The sequence below is a fragment of the Heterocephalus glaber genome, unplaced genomic scaffold (genome assembly GCF_053883595.1).
Source record: "Heterocephalus glaber isolate CG9 unplaced genomic scaffold, H.glaber_assembly_v1.0 deba00001428, whole genome shotgun sequence".
Taxonomy (NCBI): Eukaryota; Metazoa; Chordata; class Mammalia; order Rodentia; family Bathyergidae; genus Heterocephalus; species Heterocephalus glaber.
Genome location: NW_028258293.1, coordinates 19322485 through 19338330, shown reverse-complemented (window position 1 = coordinate 19338330; position 15846 = coordinate 19322485). Strand labels below are relative to the sequence as shown.

The window sequence follows — 15846 nt, the reverse complement described above, 5'->3', positions numbered from 1 at the left end:
AGTTTTGCATTTATTACTATAGGGGCTATACCTTATCTGGAATTGTTGATGGTAGAAGTTGTTAACAAGATGGTTTTTGGGAGAGAAAAGCTGATTGAGTTGAGTCTTAGAAGAAGAAAAGGTATTCCTAAATGGTTAGAGGTGAGAGGGGGCTGAGGTTGCTGCGGGGCGACTGGCCCTGTAAGGTAGGGATCTGTAGAAAACCATTCATGAAGATTTGCAGCTCTCTTTTGTTCTGAAGAGCCTAGCTGGCACAAACCTGAATTGCTTTTCTTGAAAGCAGAGTTTTGCCCTTGGCCCCTGTTACCCTGGTCTGCTGGTCAGGGGCCTGCATGCCCAGTGGAATGAATGAGCCTGGTTAGAATGTGAATGAAGGCAGAGGAGCTGGGGTGTGACTTACGGTCCTGGGTTCAACCCCCAGCGCCACACATACACACACAAAAACTGGACAAAACATGAAGGTAGAAATGTCCAGTATGATGCTGAGCTGCCGCCTGGCCTGTGTCCAAGGTCAAGGCTGTTTATTTGAGCCACTTGCATCAAACTTTGTCTTGACTGTCACGAATTGTGTTTGCATATTTGGCCAGATGGAGTGAAGTAAACTGGATCACAGAGGACCCACTGGCTTTAGTATACAGTGTCCCCTTCTTAGCCACTCTTTGTCATGTTCTTGCAGAGTGACCTGAGTTACATGACGTGCATCTGGCAACTTCTTTCAGATTTATGCACAAAGAGCCTTTCTTCAATCTGTAGGAATGTTTAGTTTCAAAAGAAAGTAATGTGTTTCACGGTCCTCACCCTTCCTAGACTGAACTCTGTCGGATTTGGTATTCCTTTCCTGGATATTCCACCAAAACTAGAGAAGACACCAGAGCAGGATGTGTGCCCGGAGCAGCTATCGTGGGAGTTAAGGGCATGTTCTGGCTTCCAGAACCTCCCTCCGGGAAGCCCCAAGTCCCTCAGCCCCACATAAATGCACTTCCCATTCCTTTCAGTACTAACTAGGAGGGGGAGCTGAGGAGCCCGGTTCCCTGTCTTGAGCAAGTCTCGTGGTAGAGGGGACCTAGCACAGTAGCCAATCCCAAGGCAGAAATAGCACCTTCACTCCTCGTAAGAGTCTGAGCATACAGATAGATGGTCGTAACACAGTGTCCCACTGTCAGCTTGGGACTTCACAGTCTGGACAGCCATTTGAGAGTCTGAGTTTTAACTTTGTGGCTATTTATTTATAAAGATACACAAATATATCTCCTCCTCTCCACAGTTTTGTATATGAAGTTGGGTAATGCTTCATTCGATGAAAAGTGCCTGACAGGACCCAGTGAGTTGTCTCTCCCTGTGCATATTTTGAGTTGTAGCTGAAGTACTTTATTCTTTTCTAATCTTTTATTTAGTGATGAAAAACTTATATAGCATAGCGCACAGCACAGATATCACAACCCCAACACCTGTGTAACCACTGCCCAGGTCAAGGCACAGAACATTCAGCGCCCTTATTTTTTAAAGCCGAATTTCCGGCCAGTGAGAGCCAGAGGTGGTGGCGTGCTCAGAGTCTGACCCTCTTGTCTCCTGCAGACATCCCAGGCACAGCAACAGCAACAGCAACAGCGACTCAGAGGAGGACGAACGGCCCAAGAGACGCTCCTCGTCGGAGAGCGACTCTGATGAGAACCAGAACAGGTCTGGCAGCGAGGCCGGCAGTCCCCTGAGGGCCCGCAGACAGCAGTCCGAGGAGGATTCCGACAGCGACCAGGACCAGCCCTCCCAAAAGAGGAGGACCTCGGGCTCCGAGCAGTCCGACAATGAGTCTGTACAGTCAGGGAGAAGCCCCTCCGCGGCTTCGGAGAACGACTCTCGTCCGGTGTCTCCAAGTGCAGAGTCGGATCGTGAATCGGAGCGAGGCTCTGACAACGAGGGTTCCGGCCAAGGCTCTGGAAATGAGTCGGAACCGGAGGGATCCAACAACGAAGGCTCTGAGCGAGGCTCAGATCGCGGCTCAGATCGTGGCTCAGACGACAGCGACTAGGTTTTATTTCGTAAAGGAGCTTCATCTCTGGAGGAAATTTTTTAATATATGAAAGCTGTGATAAAAACGTCTCAGATGTTTAGTCGAACAATTGTGAAATTTTTCTTAAGGCGATTTTTTTTCTATCTGTTTGTATATTACTAAACCCCAAGAGACACTTACCGTGCTAGAGTCCAATATTTGAATTTCTTCTGTAAATGAGACTATTCTTCATTGTGGTACAGTTCCACCTGTTATACGTGAAAACTGCAGTAAAAATAAACCCAGATGCTAAAGCATTCCTACAGAGGTTTGACTGAAACCGTGGCAGATGTCTCTTCTCTATATGTTAAGCAGCATACTGTTTTGATTTTTATTGCAGGCTTTTTACTGAGTGGTGCAAAAATTTGGTATTAATGTCTTTGTTCTCTTAAGTTTAGATTGAGAATATTTTTATTTCCTAGAGGAAGAGGTGTCTACTGTATTATTGCACCAAAGTACATAGGAAAAGAAGATGTTCTTCAGTGTAATTTAGCAGCCATGCAAATGAAGCCAGAAGTATATACTTTTTAGGTTGAAGAAGGTGTGGAAAATGCTTTTTCTGTTAGTAGAATGCAAAAACTTACCTAAGCCCCATAATAAAATTCTTTTTATCAACTTTTTTGTGTTCTATTCTGGTTTGGGGGGGGGGGGTCGACCATATTCATATATGAAAATTAGCATAAATAAATTAGGCAGATATTTGGAAGAACATGCATTAAGCCAAAGGTGGTTTCCTCAAGGATTTTGTAATTCTTCAGACTTGTGGAGTATTTTTAAAGATAAAAGAAAACTATGTTAATAGGAATTTTTTTTTTTTTTGGTATCAGGGATCGAACTTGGGTCCTTGCGCTTACACAGCAGGTGGCAAAACCATTGAGCTAAATCCCCAGTCCTAATAGGAATTTTTAATAATTTAAGAGTAATGTTTTTCTGTAAGTTTATTATTAATAATAACATTAAATATACTAGAAGGCATTGAGAATGCAGAGGTAAAATGTCTTGCTGTCCTCAAAAACCTAGTGAAGAGCCAGACGTGTTGGTACACACCTGTAATCCCAGCACTTGGGAGGCTTAGGCAGGAGAATCCTGTGAGTTCGAGCCCATTCTGGTCTACATAGTGAGTTCAAGGCCAGCCTGAACCACACAGTGAGACTCTGTCTCAAAAAAAAAAAAAAAACCTAGTGAAGAAAAGCTTATCTCTGAGGTATAAGAAGTGGGGTTCTGGGTCCTTGCAAGGTGGGGAACACCAAGGAGACTGGCCCACCTCCCAGCGGGAAGAAGCAGGGAAGATGAGGTTCCCTGGACAGGGTTCCTGAGGGAAGTGGGGAGTTGCAGGGAGCCACAGGAGGCAGGAGGCACCTGCACACCAGCTCTAGAATCCTTACCAGCAGAACCCGCTGCGCTGCGCTGTGAAAGGGAAGAGCCTGAGTACACTGGAACAGTACGGGTGCTGCAGGCAGCACCGCTGAGGTTCAGGACAGGACCCAGGTCTCGCACCTCTTTCCCTGCCTTTTCCAGTGTGTCCATGTTGCTGGAGCTGAGTTAACCCCCAGGTGACAAGAATCTACCTATGTTAAAAAGCCTTCCCCACCCATGCCTCCTTTACGTCACATGGTCACTAAGGGAAAGCTCACCTGCAGGCTGGCCCTTGGAGATTCCTCCAGGGACGCCCCTGTCCAGGTTTTGGCTACAGAGGTGCATTTGAGTACATGTCCCACTTGCAGTTTTGGAATCAGTTCTTCCTTTGTGTCCCTCAGGCACGTGTCCAGATCAGCGGAAAGTAATATTCTCCCCTGGCCACACTGCCCCCATCAGAAGGCACTGTGAGGTTTCTTCGAGTGCAGCTTCCTTCAGGAATGACCCGGGGTGAGAAGGCCCCTCTGACAAAGGAGAAGACTGGTGGGGCCTCAAGTCGTCCGGGGGCCAGGGCCACTGCTGGACATGAGATCAGCCTTCCTTCTCCCCATGGGTTGGTGTTAGCAGAAGGCAGTGTAGAACAGTTCGTGAAAAGCAGAAATATTGGACTCCAGGAGTCCTGGGTTGGAATCTTGCTTTAGGAGGCTGAGAAGCTGCATGACCTTGGTCAAGTGACTGCCCCTACTCAGGCCACTTTGCTCAAGCCATTTCTTCTACATTCAGTTTTGAAAACTTCAGTTGGATTTGTCACAGTTAAGAGAAAGTGATTTGCATTCTTTGATGTTAATTCAAACCTAGACCAAGCACCACAACCACAACCATAAAATTAGAACTATTGAATTTTAAAAATCAGTTTATTCTGAATCTGAAAGCTTAAACCTCTCATCCCCCCCAAATACTATTTTTATAACAGCTAAGCAAATAACTATCACTGTAACAAAATGCTATATCTAACTCCGAGGATTGTTGCAAGAATTATGAATTAGGTTAGATTAAATGATAAACAGTATACATTACTAATAAATTTATCCATATGATTGAGCCAGTTCTTAATGGCACTGTTCAACATGTTAAGCTTGCCTGGACCAAGTAGGGACTGGGCCAGTAATTCTTTAATAAATTTTGTTTTTGGTACTGGAGATCAAACTCAGGACCTTGCACTTGTGAAGCAGGCAGCGGCACCACTGAGCTAAATCCCAGCCCAATAAGTTATCTTTTTATTATGCTTCTTCCCAGTTCCTTTTGAGAAAAAATATCTTTAATCTCTAGGAAATGTGACTTTCCCGGAGCTCTTGAAGTATCCCTTGTTTTGTTTCTGCTCATGAATAGTTTCCATGTCTGGGAGTGTTTTGTTGCCAAAGGAGGCAAGAAAGAGCTTTTGAAGAATTCCATCAAACTGGAATTTGGACCCTGGGATCAGCGCAGCTTTATGGGAAAGGTAGTCCGACGCTCTGCTCTTCCCATGTGTTAACTCAGACAGCCCTGGGAACATGGCAAGGGGCAGATGCTTCAGGAGAGCCACATGCAGGATCTCCGCATCCTCTAATTTGGGGTTCAATACATGAACAGACTGCGGCTCCCTCAGGGACTTGCTGTGTCAGACTGTGGCGATGGGAAGGCTGCCCTGGCTTTGAGCCCAACTCTGCTAAGTAGATGTGGCAAAATGCTTCACTTTTTAGCCTCAGTACTTTTCTTTTTTTTGGTACTGGTGATTGAACTCAGGACCTTACACTTTCGAGGCAGGTGTTGGAACCACTGAGCTAAATCCCCGGCTCCTCAGTATTTCTATCTATGTGGAATAAACTTGTTAGCAATCCTTTTAGCATTCCAGCGTCTTGCCAATGGATTTTAAATAGGGTGAGTCCTATCTTGGCTGCACTAATAACAAGGTATTTCTGTTTCACATAATGAAAACCATGTCTGTTATGCTAGGCCTAAATTTTCATATACTGATACATTCTATTTTTGCTCATAAAATGTATGTATTGGGCTGGGGATTTAGCTCAGTGGTGCCATGCTGGCCTTGCAACCACGAGGTCTTGAGTTTGATCCCCGGTACCAGGGGGTCGGAAAAAATGTACGTATTTATTTGGCTCTTGTGTTTTGCTTTTCTTTCTTCTGCTTTACAGAAGACATGGTTTTATGTAACATTTGTCACCTTTAAAGTACTGAGTTTTAGAAAATATCTCAACTTTTTCTGCATTTATCTTTATATAGTGACCAGTCCTCCATCACCACTCCTGTATGACTCTGGGGCAAATCTGTGTTTATTCATGACGTCCATGGCTGAATAGTGAAGAGGACACTTCTTCGGTCCCAGGTACTGGGGGCTGGATTTCAAGTGTCTTATCTAGAAGTTACTAAATTTGCATTCACTTTCTTGCCCACTGCTATCTTCCAAGTAGGGGAAGGCTCAGTGTTGGCTAAGTATGGCAGTGCATACCTGTGGTCCCAGCCCTCTGGGAAGCTGTCGCAGGATCCCAAGTGTCGGCCTATCCTGGGCAACTCAGCGATTTAGCAAGGTCTAATCTCAGAATTTAAAAATATTAAAAAGGGCTCAGTGTAAAGGCAAGTACCAAAAAAATGTTCAGTATTATCAAAGACAGGCCGGGGGTTTAGCTCAGTGGTTCCGGCACCTGCCTTGCAAGCACAAGGTCCCGAGTTCGATCCCCAGTACCAAAAAAAAAAAAAGAATAAGAATAAAAAATATATTATCAAAGACTCACCTCCATTCATACTTTTTAACACAGTATATGCTGTGATAAAATGTAAAAATAATATACCTGAACCCCAACCAGAGGATTCCCATCTATTCTTTTTTTTTTTTTTGGTACTGGGGATTGAACTTGGGACCTTGCCCTTCCAAAGCAGGCTGTGGAACCACTGAGCTAAATCTCCAGCCCCCCTATCTATTCTTTCTCAACTGCACTGCTCTCCTTTGCCATGTACAGTACTTTTTTTTTTTTTTCCGGTACCGGGAATCAAACTCAGGACCTTGCGCTTGCCAGGCAGGTGCAGCACCATTGAGCTAAATCTCCAGCCCTTCTACATGCAATACTTCTGAGTAAAGGATTTACCCCCATCTGGAGATTTAACCCTCTTTTGCTGATGTGGGATTATAATTTGGACATAGGTTATTGTTATGTGCTGCCATGGAAAGGCACTTGTGTTGGCCCTTACTTCTGGCCTGCTTGCCCTGATCCTGGGGATGGAAACGATGTTTATACATCCACATGAGACAGCAAGCTCAAGGACAGGGATTCCTTTTCATGGAGTTCCCAAGAGCCAATCATAAGACTAGCTGCTAATTTATATTTTGTTCTTAAAATTAAACCATGCTGGGTGTGGTGGCGCATACCTGTAATCCCAACACTTAGGAGGCTTGAGGCAGAAGGATCGCTACAAGTTCATGGCCAGCATGAGCTACATAGTGAGTTCAAGGCCAGCCTGAACTACACAGTGAGACCCTGTCTCAAAAGAAAAAAATTTAAACTTCATATATAAAAATGGAGGCTGTGAGCTGGGTGTGGTGGCACATGCCTGCCAACTCAGTACTCTGGGAGGCTGGGGCAGGAAGACTGCCAGTTCAAGCCCAACATGGCCAATTTAGTGACTTAGCAAGACCCTGTCTCAAAGGAAAAATGCTGGGTGTGGTGGCACATGCCTATAATCCCAGCACTAGGGAAGCTGAGGCAGGAGGATCGCTGCAAGTTTGAGGCCAGCCTGGGCTACATAGTAAGTTCAAGGCCAGCTTGAACTACATAGTGAAACCCTGTCTTAAAAAACAAAAACAGGGCCGGGGATTTAGCTCAGTGGTTCCGGTGCCTGCCTCACAAGCGCAATGTCCCAAGTTTGATTCCTAGTACCAAAAAAAACCAAAACCAAAATAAATAAATAAAGGAAAAAAATTTTTAAAAATTTATTTATTTTTTTTTTGAGACAGGGTCTCCCTTTGTAGTTAAGGCTGGCTCTGAACTCACTATGTAGCCCAGGCTGGCCTCGAACTTGCAGTGATCCTCCTGCCTCAGCCTCTGAGTGCTGGGATTACAGGCATGTACCACCACACACAGGTAGGAAAATATTTTTTTTAAAGGGGCTAGAGATGTGACTGTGAAGGCCTGGATTTTATCCCTAGCACTGCAAAAAATAAACAAACAAAAGGGGAATGAAAAAGAACTGGGCTAGGGCCGGGGATTTAGCTCAGTAGTTCTGCCAGCTGCCTTGCAAGAGCAAGGTCCCGAGTTCAATCCCTGGTACCAAAAAAAGAAACAAAAAAAGAAAGAAAGAAAAAGAACTAGCCTCCAGATTTTGAGGTGTCTGGTATTTCCATCCATCCCTACTACTGTGTATCTCAGCAAATTCAGTTTGTTGGAGTAATGTTTCCAATTGAGCTGTCAATGGCAGAATGGTGGCCATCAGCGAATGTGCCCCCAGACTCTCTGTGAGGCTACGGATGGTAGGGGTGCATACCCCTTAGAAACTGCTCTTAAAAGTCAGCAGACTTTGCTCTTCTTGTGATAATAGTGAAGGCATTGAGGGCTAGTCAAACTACTGGAAGATCTCTTCCTTTGGGCATAATCCTAATAGATGAACCTGTAAACTGGTCCTTAGTCCCAGACACGCTGGATTCCATTAAGTGGGGTGGGAATGTCTATGATACTATCTTCTCCAGACAGAAGTGGATGCCAAAAGCTTTGTTCTCTTCTGGACTTCTCTGTTCTTGGAAACAATACTGTTTCGATTTCTCCCATGGGAGCTAGACCCTTAACTGCAAAGAAAGGGACTTCACTTCCTGTCTTGTGCTGCCCATTGTCTGGGCCTGTGGGAGCAAGCAGATGCGTCCCTTGCTTATCTCACCTCCTGCTGTTTCCTGCTTGGAGGAGCAGTCAAGGCAGTGGGAAGAAGCACCCAGGGGCCAGGGAGGTGAGAGAAGGGAGCACCCCTGTATTCCTCGGCCATGAGCAATTACGTGAGGGACAATTGCCAAAGATGGTTTCATGGATGTTAAAGCCCTGCTTCAGCAGCCTGCAATCTTCTTACTGGCTCTTGTCTGCACTCCTAGCAAAGGAATCATGCACATCCGTCTTCTTCATGCTTCACCAAAATTGCAGAACTCAAGCTCCTGTCCTCTCGATCCTCCAAGAAGAGCCAGGGTCTCTTCCTTCTGGAATCTCACATTGCAAACTGCTGATCTCCACTCCTATTCAGGGTGGCTTTGGAGTTCTTGATTGTCACACAAGCTGGCAGTGTCATCCCCAGGACGGCTGTGCTGCCAGTTAACCCTGATTCTCTGTGATGTAGGGAACAAATGCTTTGTAGTTCTTTGCTCCAAGGGAATCAGTCCAAGCATGAGGAGAGGGGACCTTTGGAAAGAGCTGGGATTCCTCATCCATGTAACAGGGAGGGAGTCAAGCAGCGAAGTTGTTGGCAAGGCAGTATTTGTTACGCTTTGGATCTGAAGTGTCTCCCAAAGGTCATGTGCTAAAGAACTGGTTGCCAGCCTGTGGTGCAGCTTTAGGAGGTGGGGCCTAGTGGAAGGAAGTGAGGTCACTGGGGCTGTACCCTTGAAAGGGATATTGGGGTCCTAGCCCTCCCCCTACTCTGTGGCTGCCATAAGGTTCCGGCACGATATTGTTCCCCACAGGCCCAAAAGCAATAGAGCCAGCTGACCATGGACTGAAACCATGAGCCAAAATAAATCTTCCCTCCTTTTAACTTTTTTTTTTGTACCAGAGATCGAACTAGGGTCCTTATGCTTGCGCAGCAGGCGGTGAAACCACTGAGCTAAATCCCCGGCCCCATCCTCCTTTTAACTTGGTTATCTCGGGTATTTTGTCACAGTGATGCAAAGTTAGCCTGTACGGTGATTTTGATGGTAAGAAGATGCAAGGGAGATAGAATTTACTTCCCAACTGAGGTAGTAGCTGAGGCCCAGTTCACCCTGGCTGGGTACAGTGGTGCCTCAGTTCACGAATTCAATTCTTTCCACAATTCTGGTTGTAGAATTTATTGCAACCATGTTCGTGTAAAGAATTAAGTTTGTGAACCAAGGTACCACTGTATAATCTTTGGCGGTCAGCAAGGGGGCCTGGGTTGACTGTTTATTAGGGCTCATCAAATTCTAAATGGGCCCATGGATCACACAGGGATTCTGATCCAAGAGAACTGGAGTGAGATCAGCTATTCTGTATATCTAATGAATTTCCAGGTGTATATATAAAAGACCAGGCTTGAGTAGTGAGGATCGGCAGCATTAAAACTCACCCTTGGATAGGCATGGTGGTGCATGCCTATAATCCCAGCAATCGGGAAGCTGAGACAGGAGGATTGCCGAAAGTTTGAGGCCAGCCTGGGCTGCACAGTGAGTTCAAGATCAGCCTGAACTACATAGGGAAACCCTGTCTCAAAGAGAAAAAAAGAAAAGAAAAACCCACCCTGGGAGACACCCATGCAAACTGTTTTCACTGGGGTTTAAAGGCCTGACAAAGCAATTTCATCAGCTAGAGGTGGGGAGTGGAGAGACAGAGGCATCTCAAAGGCAATAGGGAGGAAAAGTCAAAAGCAGCTCAGGGAAGACGAAAAGGTGTGAAATGGTTGTTTTGAAGAAAGAGAAAGTGAACAATATTGGGAAGGCAACAAACTCTGATAGCACAAATGCCAAAAGATCTGGGTCTTTGGAAGAAAGAAGTGGTTAGAAGGTGCAGGTGGAAAACAAAGTGGACATGGGCCACCCAAAGGCCACTGGGGATGAGAGGAAAGATGGCAGAAAAGTCGACATTGGGAGCCAGCCGGGTTTCCTTTAAATCATGATGACAGGCATGCTGAGAGAAGACTGAGGATGGGGAGATCAGATGGTGATGGGCTGTGATCCCTCACAGGTGTGGAATGTGGGCTCAAGAGGGCAGGGGCTGGGGAAGTTGGGACAGCTGAGCTAATGAGTGGAGAAGTTCAAGGTGAGGGTCCAGATGGATGAGGCTCTTTTAAAGGCCTCTGGTGGGCTGAGGCAGGAGTGAGGCATGATGGGAAGATGGTAAGCAGTCCCGGCTGCAGGGTGAGAGGTCGTCAGGGACACTTTTTCCTGCAGCCCTGGCAATGCAAAGGTCTTTTTTTCTGAGGGAGGGTGTCAGGAGAGGAATTGCTCCTGGGACAGGAGGCTGGGGGTGCCCTTCTGCAGTGGCCTGTGGCATTGTGGCACTGCAGCAGGACATGTGAGGATGTGAACTCGTCTGCCCGTGGCACATTGTTACTGATGTTGTCTTTTTAAAGTAACTAGTTAGACAACATAGTCCCCACATGACCTGCGTGACTCGATATCCCATACTCAGCATTTCCCAAGATAAAACAATAGTGTTTTGAACCCCAAATAGCATATATGCTGGAGTGTAAGGTGTCCTGAAAATGATACTATGTGTACTGTAAAGGTTCTTTCTCTGCCCAAAAGATCAACTAACTTAATTTCTTTAACTTGTGTGATGCAGGAGAAATATTTTAATGTCTATTAATATTTCACTAGTAAGTTAATTAAAATATACATTTAAGGGGTCAGGGATTTAGCTCAGTGGTTCCGCCTCCTGCCTTGCAAGCACAAGGTCCTGAGATCAATCCCTGGTACCATAAAAATAAATAAATAAATAATAAAAGAAAATATACATTTAAAATCACATATTACATAAAATCATTTGATTCCAATTCAACACAAAATCTGTGACCAGTGGCTTGTTTTTGAGCCACTTTCCAAATCCTGGAACATGGTTTCAAAGAGAATATCCCCTTCCCACACACCACCTTGTTTGACGTCCAGGCCTTGGGAACATGCCTGTGCTCAACTGGAAATGTTGTCCCCAGCTATCAGCCTCATTTGCTTCCAATGTATATATTTTGTTTTTGTTTTGTTTTTTTAGGACAGCTGACCTTTCTATTTGTCTGGTAGTTGGGGACTTCTATGCTTTTAAAAGTGATCTTTCAAAACTGGTTTATAATTTTGCTAACTCCTGAGATTGTGCTGTCACATGCCCAGGAGTTTAAATCTCCAATTTTTTTTGACAACTCTTTTCTCTTTTTTCTTTTTTTTTGGTACCGGGGATCGAACTTGGGTCCTTGCTCTTGCACAGCAGGCGGAGAAACCACTGAGCTAAATCCCCGGCCTTTTTTGACAACTCTTGAAGGGTCTCCAGAAACATCAAAACTAGCATCGGTCAGGGCAATTGCAGGTTAATGTGTTACTCCCCAAAAAGAAAGGTGTTGTTCAACAAAAGTAACTGCAAAGGCCTCCTGTCATTGGAAGGAACCGTCAGAGCTAAAATGTCTCTTAGCTCTTTTCTGAGGAGTAACTCAAGGATTAAAAACTGCAGGGCTGTGGTGTGACTCAGTGGTAGCAGTTGCCTAGCATGTTTGAGGCCCTAGGTTCGATCCCCTCCACTGCCAAAAAACCAAACAAGTGGCCGGGTGTGGTGGCACATGCCTGTAATCCCAGTATTTGGGGACTGAGGCAAGAGGGTCACCTCAAATTGGAGGCTACATAATGAGTTTGAGGCCAGCCTGAATTACACAGCAAGACCCTGTCACAAAAAAACAACAACAAAAACAAAAGAAACCAAACAAACAAAAAATGGCAGGTACGTATAGGTTGTCATGTATTGTCATTCATCTTCCTTAGCTTCAGTTTCTTATATTCAAATTGGTATAATGATGCCTTCATCACAGGACTGTCTGAGAATAAAGTAGATAGGGTTTCAGAATAGACTTATGTTTTTTCTTTTTTTCCCGTGGTGTTGGGGATCGAACTCAGGGCTTTATGCATGTTAGGCAAGTGGCTGACCTATATTCTCAGTCCTAAAACTCACCTTTTCTTTTTTCTTTTTTGGTAACCAGGTATCGGGGACTGAACTCAGAGGCTTTACACTGAGCTACATCCCCAGCCCTTTTTTTTTTTCCAGTACCAGGGATCGAACTCAGGACCTTGTGCTTGCCAGGCAGGTGGGGTGCCACTGAGCTACATCCTGGGACCCCCAGCTCTTTTTTGAGACAGTCTTACTAAACTGCCCAGGCTGGGATTGAACTTGTGATCCTTCTGCCTCTGCCACCCAGGTGCTGGGCTAATTAAAGTGTATGCCACCACACCCAGCTGATTTTTCCTTTTTTTTTTGGTATCCGGAATCAAACTCAGGTCCTTGAGCTTGTGAGGCAGGCGGCGGAACCACTGAGCTAAATCCCTGGCCCTGATTTTCTTAAGAACTATTTGTTTTCAATTCTTTGATGTATATATGGCAAATTTTTTTTTAGTTTGTCCTTTGTTCACAACATTTTGAGTCAAACATATTAATAGACAAATCCAGTCACATTTTCTTTTATGGATTATGGATTCTTTTGCCACACAGAGTAGATCTTCAGTGAAATTATAAAAGCTAATGCATTAGTTTCTCTCACTTGCTTGGGCTCCTTGCAACACCTGTGCCTAATTTCTATAATTTTGTATTCTTTTTCTTAAAGAGAGCCCTCAAAATAATATAAGCTGTTAATCCCACAAAAATTGGAATATCCTCTGATACCAAGACTGGCCACTCTACCCCAAATTATGGAAACTGCTTATGTGATTATATATTTTGGTGTGTTATTTTTATTTTCCAGTTTTTCAATACTAAAGTGGATTGCTAGTGTAATAATTTCTTTATTCTTCTTAGAATAGTGCTGTTCATTTTTTTTCATTCATTCCATTCATCCCTTCAAATTCTCTCATTATTCTGGAGGCAAGAAGTCCAAAGCAAGATGTGGACAGGGTTACTGAAGGCTTTAGGTGAAGATGTGTTGGGCGCCTTCTTAGCTTTCAGTTTGCCCGAAACCCTCCTAGGCGTTCCTTGTCTTATGGAGTCATCACCCCAATCTGCCTTTGTCACCGAACAGCACCCCCGGAGTGTCCCTGTGCAGCTTCTCTCCCTTTAAGACACTATCATATCGGATTAGGGTGCATCCTCATGACTTCATCTTAACCTGATCGCATCTGCAGACTGTTTCCCAGCAAGGTCATGCTCACAGGAGCTGGAGCGAGGACTTCTGCATATCTTTTGGGATTGAGTACAATTCAGCACATGACAGGGGACTGAGGCTGAGTATTTCTCCTCCAAGCTCACATCCAGGCAGGAGGAGCTCACTGCTTGTGGGATGAGTCCCGTCATTTCTTTCCTTTTTTCCTGCCTGTCCCTCTACAGGCAGTGTGGTGCAGTGGTTATCAGCACTAGCTCCTGAACAGCAACTCAGGGCTTCAGTCACAACCCAGGACTTTAGCTGTGTGAGCCAGCACTTGGAAAGAGTGAACAAAAGGGTCATAACTCCTTGTTGAACAAATGAAAGACCTTGGGCGAGATGTGTAACTTTCCCAAGCCTAGAAAGGTACCTACATCAAGAACACTGGGAAGATAAACTAAAAAGAAGACTCTTAATGTGCTTAATTTAGCCCAGCATATACTAAATGCTCAATTAATGTTAGCTAGAAAAATCTTAATTCTATGCCTCAAGAGACAGTGCAGGCAAAGGGCAGTCTCGGTGAGTGTATTTATGAATAGACCACTAAGTAATAATGATTCGCCCCTGAAGACAGCCCATATCACTTAGAGAAAAGCCAAAGTCCTCACCACAGGTGACTAGTTCTATATGTCACCCCTGCCACTCCCCGGCCTCCAACAGGGCACTTCCGCTCTTCTTGGCCACACTGGCCTGCTGGCGGCTCCTCAGACACACCATGTTCGGGTCTACTTGGCAGATGGCTTTGGTTCCCCTCTGCCTGATGCTCTTCCTCCCTGGGGGCAGCTCGGTTTCCTTCCCTAGTTTCCTTCCATCTTTGCTCAAAGGTTACTTCCTCACGCAGCCTTCCCTGAATAACCCTATTTCAAAAAGCATCCACACCACTCCCTTTCCCTTATCCTGTTTCATTTCTCTACACATAGCATTTTTCACTACCTGACACTATGTTTACTCACTTACTGTCTTTCTCTATCACTGGTTTCACTTCAGATGTTGTACAGCTGACCTGAGCAGCCCTTAAGGGTACACTGCTTATTAGTCACATGGTTGTGACACCCACAACTGACAGGGAACCTAGCTAAGGGTGAAAGTCTTTCTCAGCTTGTCTCTGAGAGTGTCTACTAGTCTGGTCCCACTTTCCTTTGGGGTGTAGGACAAGAACCTCACGTGGTACCTGCCAGGGGTGGTCTCCTGGGGCCCAGCAGAGGGCGCTGTAGACAGCTCTCCTCCTGGGTGGAAGCGTTGGTCCCAACCTGCTGAGGCAACTCCAGGTGTGAGGTGGGGTAGGCAGCCGTGTGACTGTGTCCTGTTTCTGCCACGCTCTGCTCAGCGCTTGGATATCATCTTGGCCAGAGCTCTTGCTTTTTCTTGTTAGGACATCTCTCAATCTAGAGACAAGCAGGAAAGTGCTTTGTAAATCCTGATCTATCCTATTGGACAGCTGATAGTCACAGCCCCCTTCACCAGGGTTGGATGTCCCCTCATTCACAGGAGCCAGGTGGAATCTGTCCCTGTGTAGTGGAGGGGAGATGGGTGCTCTGTGGAGGTGGGAGAAAGGCAAAGCTGGGCTACCAGGAGGGAAGAGCCACCTTGCCTGCACAGCCCCCCTCACCTGCTCACTGGGATGATACCTCCTCCCAGCTCACCTGGCACCTTGTCACATCCTGGAATGGCCCTGTCGCTGTCTGAGCCATTCCAGTCTTCCCACTGGACAAGGCCTAGTCATCCTCGCTGCAAGGCTGGCCCTGAGGTGACTCTCACATTTGCACACAAACATGAATAAATTACAGTGCTGCGGGGAGCTGGATGCTTTGCAATTGGGTTGGAAGCACTGGGAAAGGGTAAAGCTGTGGCAGTCAAAAATGGCAAGAACTTGTCACTTCAACAAGCGTTCACTCATAAGACAGGTACATGAATTATTTCAGTTTAGGGTGTCAAGCTATAAAATTCATCCAGAGTAACATGAAGTGCATGAAGTTTAAGTTTCAAGGCCACCCTCTTACACAGGATCCTTTCAGGACCCGGAATCTGATTTTGTATTCAAGTTAAGGTCCCATTCCCGCCAAACTGTAAAATTTACATTCACAAGGAAGGCCTGAATACATTGTTGCATTCAACAGTACTTACTGAGCCCTAATACGGAACAGTGACTGAGTGACGGGTGGAAGCAGATAGGGCTGAGATGGGGCAATACAAAGGGGCCCTGGGATGGGCAGGTCTCTTCTGTTCTAGCTGCCCACCCAAATCCCTTCCTCCTAAACTTAGTGGAGTCAAACTCTGATAGAACAGAGGCCCACAAGGCCTGATCCTCTGCTAAAGGAAGTGGAGGCAGTGAGGGATGGATGCAAAAACCCAGCTAATGGTCA

The 15846-nt window shown here is 45.6% G+C and overlaps 1 protein-coding gene and 1 long non-coding RNA gene across 2 annotated transcripts in view; one reads left to right on the top strand and one right to left on the bottom strand.

Moving 5' to 3' along the window:
• The window catches only part of Ctr9 (CTR9 component of Paf1/RNA polymerase II complex), a 28187-nt gene extending 25525 nt beyond the window's left edge, over positions 1–2662 (top strand). Inside the window, exon 25 of the mRNA XM_004851423.4 lies at positions 1576–2662. Coding sequence (XP_004851480.1) covers positions 1576–2026 — 451 coding nt within the window. The 3' untranslated portion in view covers positions 2027–2662. The remainder of the gene's footprint in view (positions 1–1575) is intronic.
• LOC147827994 (uncharacterized) lies at positions 1906–3833 on the bottom strand. The gene is made up of 3 exons (XR_015451451.1): positions 3682–3833; positions 3095–3201; positions 1906–2053 (listed from the first exon to the last, which is right to left on the bottom strand). It is a non-coding gene; the product is annotated as an uncharacterized LOC147827994 (long non-coding RNA).
• Between the last annotated feature and the right edge of the window lie 12013 nt (positions 3834–15846).